The following is a 23,872-nucleotide window of genomic DNA, read 5'->3' as shown; positions in this document are numbered from 1 at the left end:
ATTATTACAATAAATGTTCGAAATGGCCACCATTTGCACGCGTTTATTCGACGAATCCAATTATTCTTAATATTATAAGTATGTAAATTATGTCTGATTATTTCAGCAGCATCAAAAATTCGTTGTCGCAATTGAGCTTCTGTTTTAATTTCATCCTGGTTGTCGTATACTAATGATTTTAGATGTCCCCAAAAATAAAAGTCCATAACATTGCATTCTGGTGTTCTGGGTGGCCACAGAACGTGTCCATTTCTACCGATCCAACGACGAGGAAAAGTGATGTCGAGGAAATCTTTAATATGTCTCGTAAAATGTGCTGGAGCCCCGTCATAAAGAAACCACATTCCACAGCGTATTTGTAACGGAACGTCTTCAAGAAGTATCGGTAGAACATGCTGCAAAAAATTTAAATAGGATTCTCCATTCAATCTTCTGGGAAGTTTGTACGGTCCAATCAGACGATTACCAATAATCCCAGCCCATAAATTTATACTAAATTGTTTTTGAAAATTTGTCCTACGTATAGCATACGGGTTTTCATCACTCCACACGTGACAATTGTGAAAATTAAACACACCATTTCTCGTAAAACAAGCTTCAACTGCATACAACACTTTGCACGGAAATTCGGGTTCTCTGGCGATTTTGTTTTGAAACCATCTACAAAATCTTAATCTTCGAGGTAAATCGCCTTGGTGTAAATCTTGCACTCGTTGGTAATGGTAAGGATGTAACAGTTGTTCCGTAAATGTCTTGTGAACAATGTTTTTTGAAATGCCAACCATTCTAGCCACAGATCGAGTACTTACTCTTGGATTATTACTGACTATATCCAAAATCACATCTTCTGCATTTAGTCTACGGTTACTTCGTGTTCTACCGCTAGTTTTTTTAGGTATCACACAACCCGTCTCTAATAACCTTTGGGACACGTTCACAAAACTTCGGGCATTAGGATGTCGTCGTTCGGGATAGCGTTCAACAAAAAGTCTAACAGCCCTATTACGTACGTAATTAACATATCGTGATACTCTCGAATCGAAAACATGACAATACTATTTATTCTTGAGATACGGGTAATTACAACTGTTTACAAATAATGTAGCTTTTCTGTATCAAAATAAATTAAACTATCGCATTCTGCCCATACCTTTTGGAGCGCAACGTTGCCGGATGTATTTGCTTTTCTGTGGACACTAATCAAATGGATTAAATTTAATATACATTTTTTTTTTAAAACGGTTGAATTTATAAAAAAATGTTATAAGACTTTTTTGTTTTAAATGCTACACTCAGCCCATACCTTTAAGGAACGCACTATTTTCCGGGACACCCTGTATATTCAGTATGTGTTTGAGTAATTAATTTCAAAGCCTAATACAATAGTACATTAGTAGGGTTCAATAATCATAAACGTACAAAACCACACACAAAGAAATCAATACAACAGTTGTCAATCTACCAAAAAGGCAGTTTGGTGCAAAAAAAGCGTTCTATGATGCTCTCAAAAGGTCTAAATTTTGATATAATCTACCCGTAGGTACCAAAAGTAGACATAATTAGAGCTGTTATAAAGTCTACTGATTTCTCGAGAGACTTCTGGGGTACAAGTTATTTGGTCACAGTATGTAAGTTGATCTAAGGCCAGATTAGAGATCACTTACTATTAGAATGCAAATAAGCAAAAACAAAAATCTAAAAAACGACTTTTATTTTAAGCGATTTTCCTTTTTGCATCTTGCACGGATATAAGACTGTGATCAAACATTGTTGACACTTATGTAAGGCAAAATTCATTCTCGATTAAAGAAATTCCTACTGTTCTTGTGTATCAGATCATTACATGAAACATTACTAAGATTATTTTGCATTACCTTTATTTATATTATTGGTTTTCAAATTGTTAATGAAATCCTTAAGATTAAATAAATCCTAGCTCATTGCTACATAATATCAACCGACTGAATTGTGTGGACTTATGATTTATTTGTTTACCGTTTTTACGGAAAAATATACAAACGAACCAATAGTGTTTCCCTAATTTTGTTGAGCAGTGTACATAGATAGAACACTTGAATTTGGTTTGCTTGAAGAAGTTTGAAGATGTGCGCTTCTGTTTAATATTCATCGCGGCACAAACTATATAGAGACAGAAAGAACGGCGGTAGACAAGGTAGATAGAAATAACATTTTTGTTTCAAGTAAGTATTGATTTTTCCTGAAAACATAGAAAATGTAACTGATAGGAAAGCTATAATATTCTTGGATTATTGGAATTCAGATATTTTCTGTGCATTTAAAGCAATAATGAAATATTGGAATTGTCCTAAACGCTCAGGTTCTACTTATTAGTAGAATTTATTAGAAATGTATAATGTTACTGTGAAAACGCAGTTAATGTCGAGATACACCAGTGAATGTCAACGGTCACCAAGACTCATTAAAGCCACAATGGATGAAACTCAGGCATGTGTACGAATACAAAACCACCGGACAGACTTTTTCAAAATTTTCCAGGGACTAAAGCACGGAGATGGGCTGGCCCCAACTTTGTTTAACCTGGCACTGGAGTATGCGGTTAGGCAAATGCAAACTGGACGAGGAAACCTACTGACCAACCGAATGGTTCAACTGGCCGCCTATGCGTAGAACATCAATAGGAGCACAGGAAACATACGCAGAATTAAAAACGCAAACAAAAAGGCTAGATCTAGAAATTAACACAGAAAAAACAACAATAATGATACAGATGAGAAGAAATATAGTCCCACAAAACAGTATACATGAAGATGACATTCAAACGGTTGACATTGAAAGTTTACATATCTGGGAGTAGAAATATATGCCGACGGATCAGAAGATGGAGAAATACGGAAGAGAATAACGCAAGCAAACAGAGCTTATTTTGCCCTCTCTCATAAATTTCGGTCTAAAAATGTCCACCGAAATACAAAGACTATAAAACTTTAATTCGACCAATAGAATCTCAAACAGAGACACAAAACAAAAGGTAGACACAAAAAGAGACAAGCAACAATATTAAAAAATGATAATAACGAAATAATTATGGGTACAGAAGACAAACTAGAGAGATGGAAAGAATACATACAAACTCTTTTTGACGTGGATAGACCTTGTTCTCCACCATCCACAGATAATCGAATAAATGAAAAGTGCCCAGAAATAACAAAAGAAGAAGTGATTCATGCAGTAAAATCTCAGAAAGATGGAAAAGCCACCGGTCCAGACAATATCAATGTCGAAATACTTAAACTAATTGCAGATAACGAAAGTAAAAGCCTAGATTTAATAACAGCACTATTCAATAAGATATATGACACAGGTAAAATACCAACAGACTGGCTAAAATCAACATTCGTAGCATTACCAAAAAATCGAATTCCTCACAATGCGATGATTATCGAATATTAAGCTTGATGTCTCAGGTCCTTAAAACTTTTCTCAGAATTATCCATACACGAATTTACAAGAAGTGCGAGTTCCAGATGAGTGACACTCAATTTGGATTTCGAAACGGATTGGGAACACGAGAGGCTCTTTTTGCTTTAAATGTGTTAACGCAACGATGCAGAGACATGAATGTAGATGTATATGCATGTTTTATTGACTATCGAAAAGCATTTGACTGCGTTAACCATCAAAAGATGATCGAAATTCTGAGAACAACTGGAGTTGACGAACAAGACTTGCGAATTATCTCAGAACTATACTGGCACCAAACGGCTACAATTGAAATAGAGCACACAACATCCGAAGACATACAAATCCGACGAGGAGTGAGACAGGGTTGCGTCTTATCACCGCTACTCTTTAATTTGTATTCGGAGTCTATATTCAGAGAAGCATTAGACGAGGTCCAAGGCGGAATTAAGATTAACGGAATCAGCATAGACAACATCAGATATGCTGATGATACCGTCTTAATAGCAAGCAACACACAAGAACTACAAAATATAATAAATGCGGTAGTTCACCACAGCGAAATGTTCGGTTTACATCTAAACGTTTCCAAAACTAAAACTTTAGTATTTTCAAAGACACCAATAAACGTACAGGTGTATGCCAAGGGTCAAATAATAGAACAGGTAAATTCCATAAAATATTTGGGAACAAATATCAATAGTCAGTGTAATCCAAAAAAAGAAACCCTATCAAGAATCGAACAAGCAAGGAAAACATTCATGAGCATTAAAACATTTTTTACAAGATCAGACCTTAGTCTACAGCTTAGAATCCGAATGATCAGATGTTACGTTTTTTCTGTCTTACTGTATGGCTGTGAAAGTTGGACAATGGACTCTGAAATAGAAAAAAGAATAGATGCCTTTGAGATGTATATATACAGACGAATGTTGAGGATTCCATGGGTACAAAGAATTACTAATGTTGAGGTACTTCGTCGCATGTGTCAACAAAAAGAATTACTAAGAATAATCAAAGAGAGGAAAATGCAATACTTGGGTCATGTGCTGAGAGGCGAAAGATATGAATTACTTCAAGTTATACTGGAAGGAAAAGTACAGGGCAAAAGATCAGTAGGAAGACGCCAGAACTCGTGGCTGAAAGACCTGAGGAGATGGTTCGACCGCTCATCCGCAGAGATCTTTCGCGCAGCAGTTTCCAAAACTACAATTGCCATTTGGATCGCCAACCTTCGAAAGGAGACGGCGCAATGAGAAGAAGAATAGAATCTCGCGAACTCGACACATTCGAAAGGGAAGTACTGAGGAGAATACTAGGACCTGTGACGGAAAACGGAATCTTAGAAGTCGATGCAACAACGAGCTTTATCAACTTTATAAGGAAGCACCACTGTCAGACTTCATTAGAATACAAAGATTGTAATGGGCCAGACATGTGATAAGAATGGGAGAGGATAGGCTACCAAAAAGAGCACTGAATGCTAGAATGCAGGAAAAGAGACCGGTTGGAAAGCTAAGAAAGCCTCTAGGAAGATACAGTAAATAGCGACGCACAGGCCTTTTTAGGAGTCCGTGTATAAAGAATATCAGCCACAGACAAGCAAGGGTGGAGATAAAAAATAAAGGAGACCAAGGCTCAATTTGGAGAAATATTACTAGGGAGAATACAGTAAGTAGATTAAAGAGTATATAAATAAATGAGAAAAAACAATCTTTTACAAAAAAATATTTTAAATAGCCATTAAATGAACATGTCAAAAAACTACTGGGCACTATGGTGAGTAGCGTATGTATGGTTAATATGGTATATTATATAAATGAGACGGACTAAGAAACAAACGCATACAAGAAATAATCAGCGTTACTAAGTTTCAAAATTTTGTGCTAGGTTTTCCAGCAGTTATATTTAATTTCTTCCACACACCATAAAAAAAGAATTGCCCTATCAATCTACCTAGTTAAAGTATTTCCCGCCGATAACGTTCCACCTCCCGGACGACTGCCGTGCGCCGCACAAATGATCCCTGCCAGTGTTCCTTGGGGACCCAAATCCAAAGACGGCCTCCTGGACAACTGATGATGGACGGGAGTAATCTCTTCAAACTCCACATTAGTAGTTTGGGTGGTGGGTGCGTTATTGTTAGAATTCACCGGTATGTACGTTTGCGACACCGACGGTCTGTCTTCTATAGTGATTGGCATGCTTTGTGCATGATTGGAGGTGTTGTTCTGGTTTCTTCGAGGACTGCGTCCTCTATCGGACACGGTGGTCGCGCTCCAGTAACCCCAAGCCATGGTGCGTTTTGTTTGTGAGAATGTGGTGTGGGGAAATAAGGGTTCGTCGTGTTTATATTAAACTTTCCATATACATATTAACTTTTACTTTGATAGATTTTTATATCTGTAAGAAAAACAACAAATGAGCAGCTTGGACGAATTTGGGGTTGAATCTATTTTTTAATTAAGTGTAATATACTTCTATATAGGCAAATGATGCTACGTATTAATACTTTTAATGTGTTTTATCCCACATATTTGCCAACAATGTTAAAAAAATGTAATAAAGTACGTCCTGCCTAAATTTATAGAAAAATACTGTAAGCATATTTGCTCTACTCCGCAATAAACGATAATTTTTGTTGTTTAAAAAAAGACATAAATATAAAATGCACTACAAAAAAAAACTACCTACTCCAGTCGTCAGAGACAAGAATTCCACTTGGTGGGAAGGATACATTTATTATCAAACTTTCCACATTTTAGGGAGGCGTAGTAGTATACCTAATTGCTCCAAAATATTTAAGGACCTCCTTCTTCTTAAAGTGCCCTCTCCTCAATGGAGGTTGGCTACTACAATTTTAAAATCTTCTCTATCTTCAGCTGTTCTTATTAGCTGTTCAAAATTTAGCCCTGTCCATTGTCGGATGTTTCTGAGCCACGATAGTCTTTTCCTTCCTAGGCCTCTCTTTCCCTCGATTTTTCCTTTCCTATAAGTTGGGCATATTGGTACTTATTATTTCTCAGTATGTGGCCTAGGTATGATGTTTTTCTAACTTTTACTGTGTTAAAAAGTTCTCTTTCCTTGCCTATTCTATGCAGCACTTCTTCGTTTGAGGTATGCGATGTCCATGAAATTTTGAGCATTCTCCGGTAGATCCACATTTCAAAGGCCTCTAATTTATTTACGGTTGATGTTTTTAGGGTCCACGTTTCAACTGCATATAGAAGAGTCGACCAGACGTAGCATTTTGATAAACGTAGTCGAATTTCGAGTTTAATTCGAGAATCACAAAGCAGTTTTTTTTATTTTTCCTGCCTGTTCTATTCTCGATCTTATTTCTAGATCAGGATTTAGGCTGCTATCGATCCAACATCCCAGGTACTTAAATCTATTGACCTGTTCTAAAATGTGCCCATTTATTGTGCAAGGTTGAGGTACGTTTTGGTTTTTCGGATTGACTTTGGCTTTGATCACTTTGGCAAATTTAAGGACCATTGAAGCAAATGAACACTTAAGACTCTTTTGTCCTTCGATTTATTGATAGTGAACTTAAGGGCTGATTCAATACATTGATAATTATCGCAATTATGATAGTAACAAAAAGTGTTATACAAATATTAGCTTTTACAACAGTGCTAAGGGGCAGTAACAAAAATACAGAGTAACAGAGTATTCAGAGAAACAAAACTGGTACATGATTTAACACAGAATACCGGTTCTACACGTTGGCGCATCTATAACTCACGAACTTTGCACGGGATCGTCAATACACCCGGTCTTTACTTGCCGAGACGCAAATTTGCACTGATCTCTAACGCGGGGTGGGGAGAGAATATGCGGGAGCCGGTCGCACACAAATTAACACGAGAGCTGAGCGTACAAGTTGATAAAATAAATACGATTACAATTAGGTTGTTTTACAACACCACTGAACCAATAAAAACCATACGAACAAGCTGAATTTTGCCGAAAATGTCAATTTTATGAAGTTAAAAATATTCAAAAACTTTTTCTCCCGGGCTTTCCCCTAAAACCCCCCACGGAGAGGGGGCAACGAAAAAAAATCGATTTACCAAGAGTATGTACACCATAAAAAAATGTTTCAAATAAAAAATGTAGCCATGCGTTCGTTCTACGCAAATAGTGCTAATAAACATTTTTGTTCAAAATTATCTCAGCTACATTTTTTATTTGAAATATTTTCTTCTACGGCGTACAGATTCTTGGTAAATCGATTTTTTTGCGTTTTTACCCCCTACAAGGGGGGTTTTAGGCGGAAGCCCGGGGTTTAAAGTGGTAAACTTTTTTGTATCTTTTTTGGGGTCCTAAAATTAATATTGTTCGTATGATTTTTAGAGGTTTAGTGGCATTTTCGTCTCTGACAACTGGAATATAGTAGAATATTGAAGTTTGTGTGAGTGTATGGAGAGAGGTTTGGCTGCGAACTGTGTTCATTAGCCACATATCATAAATATTGAAGTTTAAATGCAGTTTAATATGCTTTGTAAGGGATTAGTAATATTGGTATAAAAAGGATAAAAAATTAATATAATTTATTATAGTTTTCCCCCTACTGTAATAAATTTCCCCTGAATTTTTCCGATCTAATTTTTTTTTGGAAGCCATTTTGGAAAAAAAGCTATGGAAAAAATTTAAGCGATACCAGTAAGTAGAAAGTTCGATAAAAGATGGATCCGTTCAAGCTCTGAAAAAGCAAATCAATTTACAGAGAACCTTGCGTTTTCACCGTACAGTTGAGGAATAATATTAACGACGAAATTGAACTATTGAAATTATATTTAACATTGTTTTTCGCCTCTGTTCCCATAATTGATATTCTCGGCAAAATTCAGCTTGTTCGTATGATTTTTAGGGGTCAAATCTCTGACGAATGGACTAACCACGTTTGCCAATATATAAATATACTGACTGTTAAAAAGGTATAGTATACCCATAAAAGTTTTATCTATGTAGCAAGGTAGTTTTACAATATGGTATCTCCAGTTTCCGCCGTCTTCTGCGCAGCCGGATAGATCCTCTTAAAACTCGCATCCTGTGTTGGGGACTTCGTATTCCAAGATGTACTGATTTGCACAGATTGTGACGTATGACGGGGCCTTTTCAACTGATGGTAGATTTTGTTTCAGTTTGTTTACCGACGAATTAAAAACATAGGTCAAAAGCTCACGATATCTAATCGAAATCATATTAAATCTACATTTAGACCAACGCATTTTGGTCAGCCTCCATGTTCAATCATTCTATTCGAATATCCCCAGGTATAGATAAATAGATAACGCAGCTACAAGCTCTGTCCTATCTTGAGCTGTATCAAACCTCTACATAGCCTAGTTTGAGAAAGAAGTCCTATAAAAGTCGAACAATCTGGTCACATGGAGAATCCTAGTTCCTTAATTTCCAATAACACCTAAATTCCATTCACAAGAGAATCCCATTCACACTGGAATTAAAAACATAGCTAGAACTAGAAGAGAATTACCAGACAAAGAGAAGAGAAGAGGATACACAGAAGAAAAAAACGAAACCACTTAAATAAGGAAGTTAAATATATAGAAAACCTCAACAAGGAGAAAGAATTCAGAGCATTTTATAAGAAAGTTGAATATATAAGAAATAAGAAATATAATATAAGAAAGATGTATTGAATAGGTGGGTGGATTACTTTAACCAGGCATTTAATATAGAGGAAGAAGAAGAAATCCTGGAAGACGAAAAATATGAGGTAAGGGGAATAGACGAGAGGGAGGAGGAACCACCAACGATTATTGACCCAGCTGAACTATATAAAGAAGGTGGCAACGATACCATAATGGCATTACAGCAGCTTATAGAAGAAATATGAATACAGAAATTCATCCCTAATGATTGGAATATTGGAATACTTTCCACCAAACACAAAAAGGAGATATATTTGAATGCTCTAACCACAGAGGCATCACAGTCTCGTGCGAACATTCAAAGCGAACGCATACCAGTGAAGTTCCAGAGAAAAAAACCGCGAAAAACCAAGGTCCAGCCGTTAAAAAGAGCGCGAAAATGACAACCACGTGTGTCAACGGTCGCAATATCCTAGAAATAGTGAACACGCGAACGGTACCACGGAAAACGGGACGCGTTCTGGTAACTAGGACCACCAGAAAGAAGAATAAAGGCGAAATTGCCAAGTGGTGGTACAAAATGTGCATGTAAGGTACCAAAACTGGCAATCTAGCATCTACCGAAACGGGCGTGGCGCCAGCCGGTCTATAAATCCTTGCAAACCTATTATTGAAAAATAAGGGGGCAGGGAGATATAGACACTGGTGCTAACCTGTAGCTCATCGCCGTAGAGCCCCATTGAATCGACACGAAAGTGACACCCAGGTAAAGTTTACACCCGCTCCTGTCCAACCTCCTACCGACGACGGATGGTACACAGATACAGACTCCCAATCCGTTTCCTCTCATACATCACAAGTGTCAGTCACAATTGACGGACATGAACCAAAGACGCAACAGTAGTGGAAGCAGGTCATTCAAGAGGTCTGCTCCCAAAATCCTGAAGCGGCTTCCGAACACCTCACTCCAATAGTCCAAAATGTCAGTAAACAAACTCAAGAAGCATCCACTCCTGGAATCATCCGAAAAATCATCCAAGACGCCTTTATGTCTGTCTATCCCGATTGTAACCCTGAGACAAATCTTAGAACAAACACTGGAATATAGCACAGATACTCATCACATATTTATAAACTAAAAAGCAACCTACGAATCTGTGATATAAGAGAAATGTTCAAAGCAATAAAAGAGCTAGGAATACCAAATCAGTTCAGTTCAAATCAGAGCTAGTAATACCAAGGTTCCTTGATAACATCGAGGAAATACGTGCTTGGCGGAGAAAGGAGATGGATAGGGACAACTAGAGAGAAATTCTTGAAGAAGCTAAGACCCACGCAGGCTTGTAAAGCCAGAATGATGATGATGATGAATTAGAAACATAGCACCATAAATCAAATTAGGGATACCATAATAACTATGACTACTGACCATATGGAAATCCAGGAGTGTTTAGCAAAATATATAAGACAAATCAGCCGAAGGATCTCCACCCGACTAGACGAACAAAACTAGATCCAAGGAATAAACAAGTCACTCCAGAATTACTCACACATAAACATACTGCCACTGGACACAAAATAGGTTTCAGCTGCTGCAAGCAGATTGGAGATACCCAACACTACAACAGAAGAACGATAAGAACAGCTATAAAAATAGAAGCACAAGGAAGCCTCAACAATAAGGATGACGTCCTAAACTTACTCTTAAGTTGATCACAGAATCCAATAACCGAATTGAAAAGAGAGATGTGCAACTCTCAAATTCAATGGCTGAATCCGGTTATGAATACCTGAAATACGCTCTTCAAACTATCCAGCCCTTAACATTTAGTTCGACTTAACTTAATAACGCTAAGAAACAATTTAATGAAAGCCTTTGACCGCTAAATTAACTTGTTTTTTTTTACAAAGCTTAATGTATCGAAAATGGCTAATAAGAGTTCGTCAAAACTTCCAAGAACCTTTTATACAAAACGAACACAGAATACTCCAAGAGTTCTTCTGTAAGTCGGAAGGCCATGAGGTCTTCTACCGAAGGTTGGCGACCACCATACCATATGTTTTTCTGTTTTGTGTGGCATGTATTATATTTGCTGCTTGTAGTATTTGGAACCATTCAATCTTGTCCTCTACTATAAGCTGTAACAGACTGTACTTATCATCGCGAAACAAATGGTCCAGAAAATCCCAAGACCTAGAGAAGATCTCCAAGACGATAGAAGGACCAAATGAAGACTCTTGTTAGAAAATTCCTACATAAAGTCAACCATACGACAAAGAATCTCAGCCAATGGAGACAGCAAGCCAATAATATTTTGAGTGTTACCACGTCCTGACTACTCAAGGAGCGAGGAGAAGGAGAACAATTTCATCTCTTTGCCCATTCGTTTCAAGACTCTGTATTGGTCCATCTGTAAGTATGCGTAGAGACGGCCACATTTATAGAATTCAGGAATTACCACAAAAAAATACAAATATACAAAAACAGTTTACAAGAGGATTGGTTTTATTAAAGCCAGGTGCGCAACTTAGCAGCTTAGGGGCGACTGTTCCTCGGTTGCTCCTCAAGTGAGTAGCGGCCGAAAGGTGACATTCTTGTGTTTTATGTTTAACCATTTGTCTACAAAGATCATTGATTGGTATCGAGTATATTGTCAAACAGAGTGCTTTTTAAAAGTAAATTTAAAGGTTATAAACTGTTAAAAGTTGCAACATATGCCAACGATAAAAAGCATTATCCCTAACGATTAGCGAATTACGGAGGAACATTCGTAAGAATTTGATTTTTAAGCCCTATTAGTTTAACAATATTCATTAAAAATATTATGAATATATATGAAAAAAGAATTAACAGACCATTCAAATACCCATTATAAGACGACTAGTGGTATTATAAAATTTGCTATTAAGTTACTGCATAATGTAGCAAAGTAAAGAAGTACTTTTATTAGAATTGATACTGAACGATAATAAAACAGTATGCATTTTATGGTACTAGTATTTTCCACAGGAATATCCCTAATAGAAACTATATGTGTTTCATTACATCCACTAATATTAGACAATGTATAGCTATTTTATATTTGAGGCTCATCTCACGAGAGCATTATTATCCATTACAAATAACCTCCACCTATTTTATCGCCTTTAGAGCTCTCGCTTCGTAATGGAAGCAGGTGTTGTGTACGCCTATGACTCCGGAGATTTACCACTCTACAAACACTTCACGGGGCGGGACGTGTTTGAATAAACTCTGAACTCAACCTTCACGGCACAACATCCAATTTTCTCGGGTTATTCTGCATTTTACGACCTACTCAGTGAAACACATTTGTTTCCTTTCCCAAAGGGCCCTCTATTTCTTAATGTTTAACTAGAGCAAATACGAAAACTTTGTGCGAATAACTCGGTTAGTCTTTACCGAGAACTCCTAAGATTTCGAAACAATTTACACCTTTAATTAAATCGCCATTTGGCGACAATGTTTGGCTATAAATATTTATACATTGGTATTGTTGTGAACCGGCCTTAGCCTTTGGAGTAGAGTTTGCAACTACGCGGAATATTTTGTTATGCAAATATACATATGTATAAGACATTTTCCTGGCACCAGCTGCTAAACAAATAATAAGAAGGCGAAACTTGTACTGCTGTCATAAAAATGCATTAAAAAACGATATATTTTTATACAGTGTGGAAACCACTTACGGAATAAAATTGTTTGTGTCATTATTTTAAAAAATAATAAAAAACGTTGAGATACCTTAACCTTTAAATTTACATGTGCGCTTTTTAAACATAAATTTGAATGTACAGGGTGATCCACGCAAGTCTGGGATAGTCCATAATCCTAATTTTTATTGAAACACCCTGTATATTTTTATGTTTTTAAAAGAGTTAGTACCTACAATTTAGATATCCTACTATAGTATGGAGCCGATGTGCATATACCTACCATGGTTGACAAAGTTATAAAATACAGTCAAAATAATATCGGAATTTATAGATCGGGGCAGTGTAACATACATACTTGTATGATAAAAGTGTAATTGAATAAACCAAAATTACGCGACGCGAAAAGAAAGAATTGATGGAAAAAGTTATAAGCAACATCTTAAAGTTTTTCCATCAGTCCTGTTAGTGATGGGCAAAAAATGATGTACAGAGGAGTTTTTACGGTAATCTATCATATAGTTTACAGCAACAACCAAGCAGTGTGTCCAAATCCAAAATGGTTTTTTTATGAAAATAGCATTAGCTCTTTAGAAACTAGCACAAGATTTTAAAACTTAACCCAAGGAGACAGTCATTCTTAAAAGGCGAAAGCAAGAAAGACGAAAAAATTTCATTACAATTACATTTTAACAATAAGTTCATATGCAATCTATTTTTTTGTATTTCATTTTTATTCCTTCTTTTCGGATAAAACCATATTTTTATTTAATATATGTGGAAACATTACAAATTCGCAAAATCATTGTTTATCTTTGATCCGGTAGAACATTCCTGTTTACTTTAATTAAAAGTAGACAGTACAAAAGTAGACCCGAAATACCGTGCAAAATGTCTTAATGCAAATAGTAAATACCATTATCTTGGCGCCGTGCTCAACAAACAAGTCAATAGTGAGTAATGAAGGAAATAAGAACTATGACAGTTTCGAAATCGAAGACAAGATTTATACATCGCGACTGTATAAAAAATTAAAGACGGACTTTTTTGTTTCCATAAAATATCAGCCATTTTATCATGGCGCTCTAGATATAAATAGCCTTATTCGGTATTCACTACTCATTCAACATCCATAAGAGGAATGAAACAAAGTGTTGAAATCGATAAAGAATGTAGATAGTAAGATGGATATTTATAAACTGAACAACGGAATGGCTTATTTAATTAATAGAAGAATCATTAGACATTTTTGCAAAATTACTAAAATTAGAATTCATATTCCTAGCGTAAAAGAATCATAAAAGTTTCATAAAGAAATAGACAGGGTAGTTCGGAGAGAAGCAAAACGGATTTCAAGGTAAACACATCAGCAATCATGGGAAAAGTGTATTAGTCAAATTAAAGATGATTTACATGGAAGAAGAGAAATTTTCGCTTACAAAATGATAAACAGAATAGAACATAAAGAGAACAGAAAAGCTGCAGGTAAAGACGAAATACCACAAGAATTATTGAAATATTATGAAGCAGCAATGACAGAACAATTAACAACATTAATTAGTAAAATTATAAAACCTAATAAAATACCGGAAGAATGGGGACCTAACGAACTAATTCTACTATTCAAAAAAGGAGATAAAAATAGCCAGAAAACTACAGAGGTATAAACTGGTTAAATATTAGCAAAAAACCTACAAACTTACTTAACAAAAATTTTACAAGAACTAATGAATCAGAGGATAAGTTTAGTAGATGAAAAACAGGGTTTTAGTACTAAAAGTCGTGTACAGATGCAATATTCGCCATAAAGAAAATTACTGAGGAACCATTAGAGTATAATAGACCAGAATCTCTGTGTCTGATTGACTTAAAGAAATCGTTTGGCAAACTGCAAAGTGAAGTTGCAAGAGATACCTGAGACTCTAAAGTTACAAAGGGTAGAATTTTGACTATTATACAAGAACATTTGGGTATGAGAAAGCTGTTTTCCAAATGAGGGCCGCGTTTTCTCACACCACAGCAAAAACAACAACGAATTGATGAATCTTGGCGCTGTTTGGACAGGTTTAATCGGAATAAGTCGAAGTTTTTGCGTCGTTATGTCACAATGGATCCATCACTTCACTTCGAAATCAAATCGGCAGTTATCTGAGTGCACAGCACCCGGAGAAAAGCGTCCAAAGACGCAACAAATCGCAACATGGGGAAACAATCAACAGTGACTACTATATTGGTTTTTTGGAGTGTTTGAAAACCGAAATCGCAAAAAAAAGGCCTAATTGGTTCAACAAAAAATTGTTGTTTCACCAAGAGAATGTACCGTGTCATAAGGAGATGAAAACGATGGCAAAAATGTACGAAATGAACTTTGAATTGCTTCCGCATCCATCGTGTAGCCTAGATCTGGTCCCCAGCGATTACTACCTTTTTTCCGATCTAAAAAAACTGCTCCTTGGTAAGAAATATCGCCCCGATGAGGAAGTAATCTCCGAAACTGAAGGCTATTTTGAAGATAAAGACAAATCATTTAATAAGGGTAGAATTTTGACAATTATACATAAAAATTTAGGTATGAGAAAGCTGTTTTCCAAATGGGTGCTGCGTTTTCTCAAATCAGAGCAAAAACAACAACGAATTGATGAATCTCGGCGCCATTTGGACAGGTTTAAACTTTTTTGTAGTGTTTGAAAACCGAAATCGCAAAGGAAAGGCCTTATTGGTTAAAGAAAAAATTGTTTTTTCGAGAAAAGACAATGTATCGTGTTACAAAGCGATGAAAACGATGGAAAGAATGTACGAAATGGACTTTGAATTGCTTGCACATCCACTGTGTAGCCTAGATCTGGTCTCCAGCGATTACTACTTTTTTTCTGATCTAAAATATGCTCCGTGGTAAGAGATATCGCCCAAAAGCGTTAGAATGAGTTTCTCGCCGCTGAATGAGATTATTTTGATGAATAAATAATAATGTTTGCAAAAATATATTGTTTACTAGTTAGACCTTATTGATCGACGGTTTTTTCCTTTGTTATATCTTTATTCTCAGCATTTTCCATCGATATTACTAATCTAGATTTGATTTGCGTAGTATTCGTTTCATGCTTTAAATATGTTTGGTTTATCAGATCTAAATTTGTTAAACTGCTTTTATTTTCTGAAGTAATGTCAAACAGAAAGTATAAGAGCAACAGAAGAACAAAGTGTTATAATTCTTCTGTGTTACGTAAGTTGGTAATCATCCTGATTACTCTAACTTTCGAAGAAACTGTTCTAAACAGCTGTTCTTAGCTGCACAACTATAGCACTCTCTTAGATTTTTCATTCAAGAAATTCAATTTGTAACGCGATATAGATAGAACACCGGCAAAGCTATTACACAGCGTAGATATTGACAGAGAATCGAGTTCTACCAGAGTACTTGCACTGTACTGCACCTGTACAGAGCACTTGTGTCATTTTTAAAATGTATGAGAATAAAAATGATTGAATATCGATACAAATACGACGAGTTACACAAATTCAATAAACCTTTTCATGTTCTTCAAATAATATTTGTTTGCGTACTAATATTACACTAAACTAGCATTGTTCATTCAGAATGATCGCCAGCCAACGTTCAGAACGGAGAGGCACCCTTAGAAGAAGACGCAATGTTCATATTCCTCCAAAGATGATATAATATTATACTTGCGTTTACATTCCTCATTAGGAAAAGACTTCACAATTCCGTCGATGCGCCGACTACCTCTACCTCTAACCTAGATTAACCTCCTTCCCACGGGTGGGGTCCATCAGGACAACCATAAATGAAATTGCTTAATTTTTAAAAATGTTTTTTGTATTTTTTTCCTACACTCGGTGTACCTTTTAATGGCAATGAATAGTACACTTTAGCATAATTTGGTGAAATTGCATGAATCTCTTCAATCGCTACCTGTAGAAGTGTCCTGACAGACCGCACCCCTAAGTGGGCGTTTCTTGTTTTTGTGCTATGGCTTGGCTAACATTGCAGCTATAAATGCATTTATTATATACTAAGATTCAATAATACGAGTGCAGAATTTCGGTCTTCTCGTCGATTGTTTCTGAAGTCTTTAGGAATTGCGGTAGTCCAGAAAAAAAATGAAAAAACGAGCACCAAATATGCGTATACCGAGAACATCACGGTTACTTGCTGCAAAATTTTCTGGAATTGAGCAAACGACGAGGGATGACCCAGCCCCAGGAAAACGGGGATGTGTAAGTATTGTAAAAAAAGAAAAACTAGATATTTTTGCCAATTGTGTAAAAACTGGTTATGTATGGAACATATAAGAGCGTGTTGTGCTAATCGTGTAGAAACAAAATTAACATTATTTAACCCCCTCTATTTTCTGTTTCAAATTTTATTTTTGGATATTTAGTTTTTACTTGTATTACTGTAAGTATATAGAGTAATAATGTTGTCTTTTTTCATATTTTTCTTTTGTATTTTGCCGTTCATAATTTTTTTAATAAACTCTTGTAAAAAAATAATGGTGTAAGTTATTTCGCAGTAAACTATACCAATACATATTGATACACATATTATATGTACATTTAGGTAGTACAACGTTATATCAGTAAGTTGCCTTAAAAATATTAAAAAAAAAAAATTTTTTTAATGAGAAATAGGATGTTTAAAATTTGGTCCTGATAGACCCCACCCGTGGATTTGTGTCACAAGAAAGTCACCTGTGGAAAGGAGGGTTAAGTAGTGATTGGTTTTTCCTCATGTTTGGGTACTGACCGATACATTGCCCTTTCAATTTTCCTAGCATTGCATATTTATTTTGAACATATTAGTATTTAGATTAAACTTGTGTTTTACTGATTCTGGTGTCAAACAGAGCTACCCGTCACAAAGTAGAAAAAGCTTTTTCCATATCGCTCTTAAGACACGTATACTAACTATTCAACAAACACAATCTTATTTTATTAGATTTAACTCGATTTATTTAAAAGTAGTATAAACTAGACTAGATCGAAATTGTACAGATAAAAGAACTTACTCTCCATTACCTGCAAATTCTATTTAGAACACACTCGATACTCTATTCAGCCTCGAGGCAATATCACTAGCGTTTCGTGTTATAGCTTAGTCCCACGTTATCCTTTGAGGATTATGCATTGACGACATAAATAATACACAGATCAAATCAACCCACATATAGAACAATATACACATCTAAATGTAGATGAAGTATGAATTTTCTATTGTAACTTTTATAGAATAATATAAAAATCAGATATAAATCAAAAATTTAATGATGTTTCAGAAATCGGTAAATGGAAAATTTCTAATATATTTCTGAGCTTAAAACGAAGACAGAATAAACAACTGGTATCTCAATAACAAATATTAACATAAGGAAATTTTCAACAACCCAAGAGAAAAAAGAAAGATCAATAATAAAATCTCTTCTTTTAAGTGAGTTGTGCGGTCTCCCGGACGTTAGCGATCACTACGCTTTATTTTGTATCATATAGAAAAGCTATTGCCCTTCGTATGCCTGTACACCATCGAAAGTTCGTGGTAGGAGCCATGTTTGTTGTTTTCTTCCAATTTCCCGCCAGCATTCGATTTTACGCATATATTATCAGCTGTAGTAAGTGGGATAAAGTTAACAAATAGAAATATGCATTATAAACAATTATTAAATTAGAGGTAGTTAAGTCCAGCGAATATGCGCAATGATTACAAATTAGTTCGAGCAAAAATACAACTGAATATTGTAGATAGACATTGAAAGATAGAACATAACAATATTCGAAACAAAAATTAACACAAAACAACAGCATAACAACGGAAAAACTCAGAAAAGACAAACCAGCCACCGAGCTTTTAAAATATCGAGTAACACAGCTGGTACAACAGTTAACCAACGTATTTAATAATATATTAATTTCATTTTCGAAAATTTAAACTATTGCTTAAACTATTCCGCGATGTCGATACTTAGATTTTTAAACGTCATTGTCAATTTCACAGCTCACTCCAATTTTTAAATGACCAATGATTAATTGTACTGCCAGTCACAGGGCTCACATGGTCATAAGTCATCGAGTTAGAACCTATGGAGAGGGCATCACGGACTAAAAACGCCCTCGCTTCGGCCATATTGTTATGATTTATGTGTCAGATCGTGTATGCTTGTTTATGTTTGTTGTTTTTAGAATCAAATCAAATTGATTTTTTATTGATTAATCAGAGATACAGAAATGGATTGCAAGGAGTAAAAACGTACCCTGGAACAGATATCGGATCTGATCACAATCCCGTAGTAGTAAAATTGAAAATTAAGCTTAAGAAAATTAAAAGAAAATCCATAAAGAAAATTGATAATAAACAGCCTAAAACAACCTAACGTTAAACTAAAAGTTACAGAAAAATTAAATGAGGCAATAGCGGATATCACGGCAAAATCTAAACAACCAACCAGTATAGAAGACAAATGAAATTGTATTAAAAAAGCTATCCTAACCACCACCAAGTCTCTGATCGCTTCCCAAAAGTACAAAAAGAAGAAATTGGATGACTGACGAAATATTATCAATGATGGACGACCGCATATCATTTAAAAACAAAGACCGAACCAAACATCAGCAGATTAACCGACAAATACGAAAAGAGTGTCGCAAAGCTAAAGAACAGTGGCTGCTAGACAGGTGTGCAGAAATGCACACAAAAACCTTGCAGTTTTAACAGTATTGTGAAGGACAATAAATTAATTACTGATCAAGGATCTACTTCAACATTGGAGAAACTACACACAGCAACTATACTCAGACAACACTAGAAGAAACTCTGAAAGTGAATATAAAAGTGAACCCTCCCCCAAAATATTGAAGTCAGAAGTTGTAAGGGCATTTAACTTTGTTAATTGAACTAACTTTTGGTCAAGTATTATGTGTATATGTCGTATTTTTACAGCGGGATATAAATACTCTTCCCTACTCTTTTTGTTGCGTCTACTAACCATCTGTATCTTTCTCGTATTGTTTTTGTCTTATTTTCTTTCCGTTCTCGTCACTTTATATCTTTTAGGTTATCGCTCTTATCTAATTTTCTATCCATTCTCGTATTTACTAGGTTTCCCTATTCCTTCAAAAATAGAGTGGTGCCCAAAAGTTTCTTCTCTTTCGTGTCTTAAGCCCATACCGTAGTACCCTTATTTGTGTAATCTTGTTGTCAATGATCAGAGCATTTTCCATCTTCCATTAAGCACGCTCCTCCATAGCGTAACAGTATCATTTATTACGCTACATATCAATATGCATCAATCAATATGCATCTAGTATTCCCACGTTTTAATCAATTTTTATCCTACATTTTTATACTCGCACAGTTAGTAAATTTAGTGTACATCACTTGATTTTTTAATAGCTACCCAATGACAGCCCCTTTAATTTTGATTGAATAAATCATAGTCTATTAAAAATGTATTGCACTTTTTTAGATTATGTTTAAATCTTCTAAACAACTAGTCATAATTGTATAGTAGTATTAATATTGAGTCCGGCCCTGATCCCATCGCCACTTGACGCCGTTTTTAATTATACACGTTAATATGCTCATAGCTCCTCGATAGATTCGATGCTAAAGTAAAATGAGATATTACTGTGAGTATTCACAAGTAATGCTCCATTATTCAACAGAAAATTATTGAACAATTAGTTTATTTCTAGATAGTCGTCGAAAAATATATATAAACATCTTTAATATACAAAAACTACTGAATAAAAAAACTTATCCTCATACTTTTAATTTGAAATACATTTCAGTTTGATTGGAAGTTATCGGGTCATGTAGCAATCGAAACTTTGAGCCGATGCAAATTACATTCAATTTCCTACGTGATTTAAACTAAGTGCAGAACAAACTACGTAGATAGAAACATTTAGGATGTAGAAGGAAACCTTCCATTTCCTTATATAAAAGCAATAGATACTCGCAGCTATAAAGGAAATCGAAATATGCAATCAGTATATGTTTGACGTAAATATCGGGAAATCTTTTTAAAAAGTCTTGAGCTGTAAGGTTGAATATAGATCTGGAATTGTTTCTTTATAGTTTTAAGATTGATTCAAAAAATAAATTAAGAATAATATTTATTATTTATTTATATAATTATTTAAAATTATTAAGATTTTTTTACGATCAGTTAAAAACTGATCCGTTTACTATACTCGGTGTGAAATTTATTGATAGCACAGTTTTTATGACGCAGTTTGTCTCCCAGTTATACTTCTTTCGTTCAAGCTTTAGAGACAAGATGTGGTCCGCAGCATCTAAATCAGATTTTCCAAAGTCAGCTGAAAGTTCGATATCTAAAACATAAGGAAAGCCTGCAAGAATTTAGGATGTTAAAATGCAACAATCTCTCATTACAACATCACAAAATGCTAAATGGAGTACTGACCTCAGCCCAGGAGCATCAGTTTCGAAAAGTATTTCCAGATATCGCTCAAAATTAAAAGAAACAAGATTTCGATAAAATCAGAAAGCACTACCGCAGATAACCAATATCCCAAATATTAAGCATACTGCAAAATTTTCAATATGAAAATAGAAGATCCGAAGCAAGAAAAGTAGAACCAAAGAATTAAGGTCAGAAGGTCGCCTAAATCAACATCTAGAAGCTCGTTAGATAGTTCTACAGGAAAGTCTCTAAGAAATCGATTTCCCATAACTTACTTACTTTCTACCGTTAGGTGTAAGGCTGGTGGGGTTAAGATTTGCACTGTTGTCTCCATGCTATCCGGTCTTGTGTTAGATTTCGTGCACTTTCCCATGTCAATCCTTTCTTCTCAACTTCTTTTCTGATTTCGTCTACCCACCTAACTCTTGGTCTTCCTCGTTTCTTTGTTTTTCCCTTGCATTCTCGTTTCAAACAGTCGTTTTGTTAATCTTTCATTCGACATTCTACACACGTGCCCGAACCATCTTAGTTGCCCCTCTACTATTTTTTCGTTTATTGGTTCTAGTTTTAGGTTTTGTCTGATTGTTTCGTTTTGTATTTTGTCTGTCCTCTTTCTGTTTGCTATTTTCCTCAGGAACCTCATTTCCATAGCATTGACTCGAGATTTTTGTCTCCCAGTCAATGTCCATGACTCGCTATTATAGATGATTGTAGGTCTAACTACTGATTTAACGACTGCCGTTTTTACCCCCTCTCGGGTATTTCTTTTTTCCCCAAAAATGTTGTTTTCATAGTGTTACATAAGCTTCCTGTTCGTCCCATTCTCTCATTTATTTCCATGTCTTGTTTACCGTTTGATTCAATTATTGCTCCTAGGTATTTAAAATGTTCCACTTGTTCTAGTTGTTTTCCGTTTAATTGTATTGCGTGTGTCTTTCTCTTATTTGAAATTATCATTGTTTTTGTTTTCTCTGTATTTATTTTCATATTTATGTTTGACAGTTCTTCTTCTAGTATTTCAAGGTTGTTCTGTAGGTCTTCTCTGTTTTCTGCTATCAAAACCATGCCGTTTGCAAATAGAAGCTCTGATAGTTGGGTCTGTTTCATTTGCCAGTATCCTAATGTTAGTTTTCTCATTCTTCTCTTGGCTTTCTTTATTGCTTCATCCAGTACCACTGAGAACAGCAGTGGGCTCAACACGCATCCCTGTTTGACGCCTTGACTTGTAGTAAATTCTTCGGATTCCTCGTTGTTGGTTCTTACCGTATTTGTATTATTATTGTACATATCCTTTATTACATCAATTGTTATCCTGTCAACTCCTCTTTCCTTTAATGTCCTCCATACGCCCTTTCTTTGTATTCTGTCAAACGCCTTTTCCAGATCAATAAAGCATATAAAGCAATATAAGCATATATGATCAAGGACGAAATTTTTGAATCAGAATTATGGCAATAATTACTCTGTCAAGAACAACTCTTCATCCGCAATCAGACGGAATGGTCGAAAGACATATTAAAACTGTTTGTTATTACCTTTCAATGTTGGTCGCTGATAATCAAAAATATTGTGATACTTAAATTGCTCTATTCCTGCTATAGAAGTTCCGAACATTAAGCGGCCGGTTATTCTCCACCGATGATAATCACCGGAAGAGAAATGAAGCTTCCTCAAGACCTTACTTTTGGAAGATTGCGCTCCTGCGAAGAAGAACGTTTATCATTGACGTACATCGAAACTTAAAAAAAAACTGAAAAAAATCTTCGAATTTGCTCGCAAGAGTTTGAAGCTTCAAATTGATAAAGCCAAGGCCATGTTCGACAAGCATGATACCAGGACAACTTCCCAAAGAGGTTATAAAATTCAAAAGGACTTTGTTCGAAATTTCAATGAAACTGGGAGGGCCCGTACATCATCCTGCAGAAAATAAAGAATTTAATCTACTGCATCCAGTTTCCGGCAAGAATAGAATAGAATAGAATATTCTTTATTAATCCCATCAGATCACATTGTGATATAGGACAAGTCATATAGTACATAAAGCATGATCAACAAGTTATATAGGACAATTACATAAAACATAATCAATAAAATATAGATTAATATAAAAAAAAAGATATGCGATATAGAGCGTCTCTGAACCCGTCGGTCATCATTCCCTGTAGTCTTTTATTTAGTCACAATAATCATTTAGGTTGTAAACGCATAATTGGATCAAGCATGCTTTTAATTTATTTTTGAATTTTTGAATATTATTTTCATTTTTTATATTAAGTGGCAATCAATTGTAAAATTTAGATCCTGCAAAATCAGGGCTAGTTTCAAAGAGAGTTGTGGAGTGTTTACACACGCTTATCAACCTCCCGTGTCTTGTCGGGTAATTATGAAAGTCAGAGTTGAGGGTAAAATTTTGAAATTTAGTTTTGACGTGAATAATACACTTATAAATATATAAAGCATGAAAAGTCAACAGTCTGTGTTCAATACAATATTTACGACACGATTGTCTATTATCAATATTGAATATCAATCTAAGAATTCTCTTTTGAGTTATAAAAACTCTAGAAGAGTTTCTAGAGTTTCCCCACAAGACAACATTATAGGCCATATATGAATAAACCAATGCATAATACACACTTATCAATTGATTGGTGTTAAATAGGGTTTTCAACTGAAGGATCGCATAGTAACCCTTAT

General features: G+C 35.3%; 1 protein-coding gene across 2 annotated transcripts in view; it reads right to left on the bottom strand.

Moving 5' to 3' along the window:
* aPKC (protein kinase C iota type) overlaps positions 1-23,872 on the bottom strand; it is a 236,392-nt gene that overhangs the window by 161,204 nt on the left and 51,316 nt on the right. The window contains exon 1 of one of the 2 annotated variants that reach the window (XM_072525240.1): positions 5,398-5,753. The exons of the other annotated variant lie outside the window; for it this stretch is intronic. Within the exon in view, the coding sequence (XP_072381341.1) occupies positions 5,398-5,738 (341 nt within the window). The 5' untranslated portion in view covers positions 5,739-5,753. Of the gene's footprint in view, positions 1-5,397; positions 5,754-23,872 lie in introns of those variants that run through there. 2 annotated transcript variants of the gene reach the window in all.

Source organism: Diabrotica undecimpunctata, chromosome 3, assembly GCF_040954645.1.
Source record: "Diabrotica undecimpunctata isolate CICGRU chromosome 3, icDiaUnde3, whole genome shotgun sequence".
In the NCBI taxonomy this organism is placed as follows: Eukaryota; Metazoa; Arthropoda; class Insecta; order Coleoptera; family Chrysomelidae; genus Diabrotica; species Diabrotica undecimpunctata.
Note: the sequence above shows the minus strand (reverse complement) of the source record. Positions and strands in the feature narration are given on the sequence as shown.